This window comes from Maniola hyperantus, chromosome 5 (genome assembly GCF_902806685.2).
Source record: "Maniola hyperantus chromosome 5, iAphHyp1.2, whole genome shotgun sequence".
Lineage (NCBI taxonomy): Eukaryota > Metazoa > Arthropoda > Insecta > Lepidoptera > Nymphalidae > Maniola > Maniola hyperantus.
In genome coordinates this window covers 3,852,023-3,861,426 of record NC_048540.1, presented here as the reverse complement: position 1 = coordinate 3,861,426, position 9,404 = coordinate 3,852,023, and the positions used below count along the sequence as shown (strand labels likewise).

At 35.3% G+C, this 9,404-nt stretch overlaps 1 protein-coding gene across 1 annotated transcript; it reads right to left on the bottom strand.

The window, feature by feature from the left end:
* Positions 1 to 3,166: 3,166 nt before the first annotated feature.
* On the bottom strand, positions 3,167 to 7,970 carry LOC117982646 (facilitated trehalose transporter Tret1-2 homolog). Its single transcript, XM_069498557.1, has 7 exons — positions 7,771 to 7,970; positions 6,440 to 6,672; positions 5,974 to 6,112; positions 4,994 to 5,120; positions 4,262 to 4,425; positions 3,730 to 3,868; positions 3,167 to 3,322 (listed from the first exon to the last, which is right to left on the bottom strand). The coding sequence occupies exons 2-7, from the start codon at positions 6,481 to 6,483 to the stop codon at positions 3,237 to 3,239; spliced, it is 699 nt and encodes a 232-aa protein (XP_069354658.1). The 5' UTR covers positions 6,484 to 6,672; positions 7,771 to 7,970; the 3' UTR covers positions 3,167 to 3,236.
* Between the last annotated feature and the right edge of the window lie 1,434 nt (positions 7,971 to 9,404).

The window sequence follows — 9,404 nt, the reverse complement described above, 5'->3', positions numbered from 1 at the left end:
AGCGCAAAATTTATGACATTATTTACAAAAAAGAAAAGATAAATGTCAGAAATATTGTATTACGATATAGATAAATGCCAAAAATTTTGTACTAAAAACTATAAAGTCATCTGTTGTATAAAGAATAGTTCTAATATCTTTAGGGGTCCCCAGATGCAACGAGCGCTTGGATAATAAAAACTTTACTATAAATAATAAACGTAAAGGACCAATCCGACCAATACATTATAGGTATATAATACATAGGTATTATTTTTTACTTTTAGAGGTTTTTACTGTCGGGAATTTTTTAAAAAGTGTGAAAAAGAATGAAATATTCTATCATTTGCGTAAAGGCAATAAAGATCGGATATAAGACTATTTAACAATCTCTACGGTCCTTTGTTTGAGATGGCTTTTTTGACCGTTGATTTTATCGAAATAAATATGTTTTTGGGTATTAAAATATCAGTTGGTCTGTTATAGTTTGGTGATCTGGCAGGGACTACTGGGCCCCAATCGATCGTGGGCCCTGGGCAAGTGCCGTGTGATGTTCTTCAATAATTGAAGAACGACACACGAAATGTGACATCTCGATGAAAGGTAGCGGTGGCGCGGTAAAATTCAAATTTTGGATGCGTTTGTTCGCAAGAACATAATGTTTTTGCCATCATACAAAATATTATATTAAATTGATTAAGTATTGAAGGAACTTACATAAAATCTAGGTATATAAAAATATAAAAAACATTATGTTTAACAATTTTAATTAGTGGTCCACCTAGGTCCTGGACGCAGCCCAGGGGGGGGGGGTCATGACCCCCGTGACCCCCCCCTTGGATCCGCCCTTGGGTCAATGTTGCTTAACAATCGCAACAGTTGATATACGTTGTCACAACTAGGCGGCACGTCCCTCAATCTCAAAATATCAGCACCTAAATATTTACTAAAGTAACTTATATAAACTATATAAATACAATCGTACAAACCAATTATAATATCCGTTGCGGAGTTCGCAGAGCCAATAAAAAACCATGCCAAAATGAGGGGCACATGGCAGTAAATAAGTACAGTGCGACGACCAAATCTGTCTATGATAAAACCGCCCAGGATGCAACCGATTGGAGCAAATAATGTTATAATACTTGCTGTAATAAAAAGTACACTTAGAAAATCATTGGATGAGTAAAGATGGTACCACAAGATGACTAACCAAAGAAAGAGAGAAAAGATATTGATTTTAAATAAAGGGGCAAGCTCGAAAATCATTAAAAAACCCGGCGTCATCGATTAAAGTAATTTCTTCAAAAAGTTCTCAAGTATATCTACATTTAGCTTCTTTGCACCATGTTAGTAGAGTCTGTTGTTGTCCCAATTTCGCACATTTTGTATTTACTTACGGCCTTCGGTAAGTGGTAGGGAAACTAATAGGTTAGGTTATATTTGTTTTTTATTTATGTCGCTCATAGTAAAGAGATTGTTCTACATCTCCTGCACTCAATTTACCTTTTTTTTAACGACAAAATCACATTGCATAACTGAGTGCATTGTTGCAGCTTTTTTTAAATAATGTTGCAGTAATCGGGTTAATTTATCTTGCCTTATAAGTGTATGTTGCTATGTGTATGTTTGCTATTCATGTCGTATCAACCTTTAATCGTTTATCATCATTTTCAACCTATCCGCCGCCGGCTTGTTACTGAGTATGGGTCTCCTCTCAGAATGACAATGGTTTTGCAGAAGTCCACCACGCTTGCCACGTGCAGATTGGCAGATTTCACACACCTATGAGAATATCACGGGGAACTCTCAGGCATGCACGTTTCCTCACGCTGTTTTCCTTCATCATTAAAGCAGGTGATATTCAATTGCTTAAAACACACATAACTCCGAAAAGTTAGATGCGTGGACTTGTACCTCTAGAATAGATGGCGAACATTAGCCACTAGGCTCTCACCTCTAGGCTATGACCGCTTAAGCTATAATACCTAAAAATAATTTAAATAGACGGTAGATTTTTTGGGCATAATCCTTTAATGATGTTTACCTACCGATCCAAGACTCGTCAGACATCGTCACTTTAATAGAGGAATGAGGAGAGTTCAGTTGAGGGATAGCCACTGCTGCAAACCCGTACGCCAATCCTATGGACCCCATTGTCAAACTAACCCAAATACCGTAACCTAATTGAATTAAAGAAGTTTTCGTCCAGAATCCAGGGTCAGGGTAGTTCACTTCTAAGCTCCTAAGCGACATTTAACTGCTTTAGATAACACATATTTTTTAATATTTGTATTATGTATTCTTACTGTATGTTCTTCTATATATAGTCCGTACAAAATGACTCCTCACGCGCCATTTTAACTCTATGGTTCAATTGCCATGTCAAAAGTACGGTTCATCCAATTAAAATAAACATTACAATCGTACTTTTGACATGAAATTTTACACTAAAAGTTTAAAATGGCGCGTTAGAAGTTTAATTTTATGCTTTATATTTACATTGACAAGTCAATCAAAGAAGTTCAATATCAGCTTCCCAATATAATCTTTGATTATCTTATTTTTAATCTTTTTTCTTAATTTTTGATACCTATAAGGCTATAATGTATGAAATTCTCTAACCGAAGAAATATGCGAAGAAATCATAGAAATAGGAAGTACTTTTGGAAGAAATAAAACATGAGTTCCTGTAACATCCTCATCATCCTCATGAACATCCTTGATCCCAGGTTCTATTCTCAAATTATTACAGTTTCGAAAAAGATGAAATGCTAAAAATGCGGAATTACATATAGCTGTATCAATTAAGGTACGAGAAGCCAGTGGATAAAATCCGGCCTATAAAAGAGGCGGAAAGTGGCTGGATGAAAAGGCAAAGGACCCTATGTGGTAGCGTAGCGCCTCCAAAAGGCCTATGACAAATACTACAATGATGATGAACTTTATAATTCACTTTGATATAAGGACGATAGAGCAAATAAATATTAAATTTTAGGCTGCAGTTATTTTGAACGAAAAAAATTGTGTATCCACCAGATAAGCCTACAATTCTATCAAATATAGATTTAGAATAATCTGAGCGGCCCGTTAAATACTGGGAATATACTACAGAAGAAGTTATTATAACAATAATTCGTCTAGAAATAACAACACTTTTACATACACATCTGTTTATAATATAAAAGCAATGACAATAAATCCACTCACATTAATTTTACACTTAAAATATAAATAAGGAAATATTAGTTTTGGAATCAGAGTTTACTTTTGTAATACGCTTCCGTCTGCTGCAGAGTCAGGCCTTTCGTTTCAGGCAAAAAAATGTATAGAAAGACACAACCTGAAATAAAACAAAAAAAAAATGGAAAATATAACACATAGGTATTATCTTATTGTGAAGTTATGGCTCACAATCTAGATCTAACGACCACGATGCCCACGTTCGTCCACGTGGATCTAGGTTTTCAAAAACCCCGTGGGAAATCTTTGATTTTCTAGGATAAAAAGTATTATGCAATTTATCTCTGTAACATGGCAAAATCAGTTAAACAGATAGACCGTGAAAAGCTAGGAAACACACACAGACACACTTTCGCATCTGATATTATCTCTTATTATCTATTGGTAATGATCAGACTACCTTACTCGTAGTTTCGAATGCTTTTTCGTGCAAAATTATTGGCAAACCCTCGGTGACTACAACATTTTTTTTTAATTTAACTCGCATAAAAAGGGTTTTATATTTACCAGCTAAAGAGAAAACTCCAAAACATAATACTGTGTTAGGAAAGCCAATACTATCACGGCTATGAGTGTAGGCCCAATTAGCACCTGATATAAGACAATTTAGAGACGAAGACGATATCCCACCTAGTAATCCTCTTACCTGAAATTAAGGTTATTTTTTTTGAAATAGAAAGAAAACTGAAAACGTTATAGCAAAGAAAAAATCTATTAGAGAATGTTCTTTATCGTAGTATTACTTTTTTCGAGAAGCTTAGGATTTTGAGTTTTCAAGACCCCAAAATTCTACATTTTTTAGAATTGTTAAGTTGTTGGAAACACCATTAGAAGTACGAGTAGGTACTTATATCGAATGCTTCCTTAGGACTAAGTTCACTAACACTACTGATAATATTTTAAAGAATACTACTAAATAGTCCCAGTTCCAGTTTTTAGTAAATAAAACGAACATTCATTATCTTTTTAGAAATGATCACCATCTTCTGTGCAAGAGTTTTTAATAGCAATGTAACGTTAACATTAAAATGCGGCTTACTTGTAAAGGATAAAGTTCGTACATCATAAGAACTGGTAAAGTGTAATGACCCAAGGTAGCGAATAAAATGTATGTCACATACAAAATGAGAGGCAACACTGTTGGTTGTTTTGCCTCCTTTATCAGAAAGCCTAGCACTACACAGACTATTCCAACACCTAACCCTGAAATGTGAGAAAAAATTGCGATCAGGGTATTGCTGCATTTAAATTCATAAGGCGTTTGTTTGCAGACTTATTGAAAACTATCTTCAGAAATCTCAGGACTTAAACAAATATACTTAACTACCTATTCTTAACTTAAGCTCAATTTTAAAGCAAGAAATTGAAAGAAACGGTCTTGCGTTTCTTGTTTCAAAACTTGTAATTAAAACTTGTGATCTATTGTGACGCTATTTTAGCGTTTAAAATTTTGATTGGTTCTCGTTATCTATCGGTATCATTAATTATTTTAATGATAAGACTGATATTAAGAGAAATACAACTTTTTTTTAATGTTACTTCTACATTTTTGAGAATTTGACATTTTAGTCGAAACTGAGACAAGGAGAAATATTTACATTAACAGATTCATAACACCTGCGTTATGAAAATTGTAATAAAACATTTACCAAATAATATTTCACAAATTAAATCTTTGTAACTAAAGGTACCTATTATAAATCACATGAAAAAAATAAATGATACAAAACAAAATTGCGTCTAACATTATTTGAAATATTAAGGCACAAACCTGAACTAAGCGCCATGACTCTTCTTCTTAATTTGAATATAAGTATTGAAGCGCAGATGCCTCCTAAAATTCTCGTGAAACCCAAGATCACATTACCAACGTGGGCATCCACGGATGATTTAGAATTCTAAAACAAATTTTTGAGAATCACTTTATGTAATAGATTTGTAAATTAACCAGAATTTGCTTCAATTTGATTTTATCAATTTTTGTATGCTTAGCAAAATTATATAATGTTGGTAGGTATATTAATTGTATACTAAGGTACACACGATTCAATATTCGGCATTATATTAAAACTACAAGTGTGTTCGAAACCGAACCATTTTGCAACATCTTATTTGTCAAATGTCAATTTTAGGTTCTTATCAAGGTTCTTATCAAAAGCTGCCCAGCATTGATTTACAATGCTCTCCATGCATGCAAAATAATAATATTGTTGCAAGTTGCTCATTCCACCCTCATTTTTCTACAACCGCACCGCGCGCCACCGTAAGGAATTTCACCCTCACCACCTGGGTGTCTGGTGCACTTCGACCGTCCGCTGCGCCAGATCCTTCTTTCCACGCACATGCAAACTGAGGAACCAACTCCCATCGGCGGTGTTCCCACTAAATTACAACATGGGGTTATTCAAGGGGCGGACCAACAGATTCCTAAAAGGCCGGCAACGCATCGGCGGTTCCTCTGGTGCTGCAAATGTTCATGGGCGGCGGTAATCACTTAACATCAGGTGACCCGCCTGCTCGTTTGCTTGCTATCTCTATTTTTTTTTTTTAAAGTCTGGATGTTCTGACTTACTTCCTCCTTTATTTACCATTTCACCAGCAATATAATCTATACTAAGCCTATCTGCCTATTACAACTAAATTTCTGTTACAATTTTCATAAGTCAGACCTTTTGCAAGTTTAAATGCTTATAAGTTTGTTTTATTACTTAGCAAGGTTATTATCAATTTAAAGGCCTTTCAAATTCTTACCTTTATCATTTCTACAGTCCACATGGCGACCACCGTTACTCCCGAGCATTGCATTATAAACATATAGGATATAATCAACCAGAATGCTTTGCATGTAGACATCTTAAATAATATAAGCAATTGTTCCTTAAAACGTAGCCTGTAAACAAGTTTAATTTATATAAACTGATCAGTCCTCATCTAAGTTGCAATAAGCTCGTCTGGATGGTACAGTCATGTGGTACGGAAATAAAAAAGGTGTAGGTAATAGAGATATGTCTCCACATCGCTGTCCTTGGATAAATCTAGAAACCGTCTAAAAAATCTGGCTAGACATCTCGAACGCAGATCTGAGAGCCACGACACACTTAGAAAATTGGATGCGTTGGAAAAAATTCAGAAATAATCAATTCATATAATATCGATAAAAACTACATTATTACACTGAATAATGCTAATTTTACAGATAAGACACACATAATGTTACTTGTGAATATCGTTTTGCCTCTTGAATTCAATAAGCTTCTCCATCTCAGCTTCAATATTATGTTTCTTAGACCTGACTCTCTTCAAAGAAGCTTTGGCATGTTCTAGTGATGTTTTACTAAGCAAGTAATACGGCGTCTCCGGTAGACCGAAGTTGAGAAGGAATAACGTCAATGAAAGAGCGCTGTTTATATAGCAAAGTGTAGACCAGTTGAATATTGATCCTAATCCAGCCTAGAAAAATGGGTAAATTTAATTCCTACCTTGATTTAATTCCTACCTAATTAGTTTAACTAAACAGACTAACTTGAAAGAAAAAGTATAGGAAAGGAAATAAATTCCTACTTACATATTTGGTTTTGTAAACGAGTGCGTGTGTGTGTGTGTACTGAGTAGTAGTGTGTGTGTTACACACTACTACTCAGTACACACACACACTACACAGTAGTACCATACAGTACAAATTAGTACCTATTGTGTGTGTGTGTGTCGGTGTGTGTGTGTGTGTGTGTGCGTGTATGTGTGTGTGTATTTGTGTGTAGTAGCAGCAAGGGTGATAATTATTATTGGCTGATTTATTCATACTCTTGCCACAACTGAAAATTTCAGACCTACGAGAATCTAATAAGAACTTGCTCAGTATCAGATTGATTTATGTTTGAAATATAAGTAATTACCTGTGCAGTAATTCCGATAGAAATGGAGATATTGGCAAAGGAACCGAGTACTCCTCTCATATTTGGTAAAGAGATTTCCATCATATACACTCTAGGAACACTCGTAATTGTTCCCATTCCGAGTCCGGCGATTATTTCGCCTATTACATAAAGTACGAATGATTTACAGCATGATATAATAGTATATTATAGTAAGTAGTTCAACTCTGGATACCATAGAAGAAGCTGTTAATTTTATCAGTAACTTTGCGAAAAAGCTAAATAAGAAAAAATATACAGGGTGTAACCAGAACGCTAGCAAAAACTTAGCGTTATTGTTATACTATCTAAACACAATCTAATACCAATAACCATTTGCCTTATTTTGTAGTTTTAGTGATTTAGTATTTTTCAAATGCGCAATGTATAGCGTTCAAAAATGGGTTCAATGCCCCGCCTACGACGTGGTTTTGACTCCGAATGGCCTACTTACGCAACCTTCGTTGACGAATCAAGCAAATTTTTTGCATGGGTAATGGGTATAGTTTAACACCTGTACTACATAGGCTACTTTTTATCGCGGAAAATCAAAGAGTTCCCACGGGATTTTTAAAAACCTAAATCTAAGTGTGGGGATAACAAGGCAGATAATAAAGTATACAAATTATTATTTAACCTATGATAATGTCGTTGACAGATCGCGCGAGGCCCGTGTAGAGCCATCCCAAGCAAACGGGTAATTGGCCGTAGATGAGCATACAGCGGCGCCCGAACTTGTCTATCAGATAGCCGCCTAAAACACATCCGATCGGAGATACGAGCGTCACAACACTTGCTGAAAATGTAAATAAGTTACAATACCAAGAAATATTTACAGGATTTTACATTAATTCTATATGTTAGTTACTTATAGAATAGTATGACAATTAATAATAATAATAATTAGCCTTTTATTAATTCCAAACTAACACACACTAAACACACTAAGTACACAAAACAAAGCTTATAATAATGATATACCTACTAGGTACATACAGTAATATAGTAAATCTCTATTAAATTGTGGCACTAAGGTGTGCAAACACGAAAAAAAATTAAACTATAGTCACAGTGAACTGTTTGTTTCAAAAGGTGGGTATGGCAAAGTTAACTGATTGGTCAGGCATAGTCAGCCGGTTTCACGGTACCTATTCATGCGGGAAGTTTGGGATAAAGGAATTATACAAACCGATCCAGGATTCGTCAATAGTCGTGACTTTTATTTGCGAGTCTGGAGATCTTAGCTGCGGTATTGCTACTGCTAAGAATCCAAACGTGAATCCTATTATAATCATCCCTGAGTTCACCCATATGCCATAACCTAGCTGAATTAACGAAGTTTCAGTCCAGAAACCAGGATCTGGAGCGTTTTTTTGTTCATCAGATAGCATTGTTCATACTTCCATAACACAGATTAAAGCTGATATACTTAGATGTATTCTAAAATACTATCTCTAATACTAATTCTAATACTAATACTTCTCGTTTATTAGTGTATTAGATTTTTTATTTTTCAATAATAAATGGTTGATATATTTTATGTGACATATCTATGAAAGATAATTGAAAGACTAATGAAAGCTGATACAGATATTTTAATAACTTCCTATTTCTATGGATTTATCCCCCCCAAATAGGAGGCATCTCAACCAAGGCTGTAACCGCCTCAACAATAGTAACTTATCATACATACTCATAGATATTCCTGCGCTCATTAAGCCCAAGGGATTAGTCGAGGTGATGGCAAGAGACCTGACGGATTGACGCTGGTTCCTTGGGAACGGGAATTTACCCTAATATAGGACACAATGCACGTTGACACATTAGCTCCGTATCGTATCAAGGAGAGAGGATCATGACGGGGCCGAAGCAGACATTGGCTGAAACCGATAATTATGCTCTCTAGCTTAATATTTTTGTGCCGTTTGCCGCGTAGACCGTGGAGCTATGGCCTCTAGAGCTAAAAAATGTTTACAAGACATTTTACTGTGGCTAATTGCCCTTATCTGGTGACAAGGGGACTGGCTCATTTTTGTAAAGGATCAGCCTAGTTGTTCAGCGCGGCTGCTAGTAGGTATTCTGGGCACCGTGCCATATGGTTATGATTTGTACCTACGGTTCTTAGATTAATCTAGCTTATCATAAAATACTTAGGTACTTACTATTTTAATAAGTACATAGATTCAGATTCTATTATTGTACGCGGCAGAAAATAATGTACATCGACCTTTGAAAAAAGATAGCGGTTTTGTAGAGCATTGTCTCTGAAGT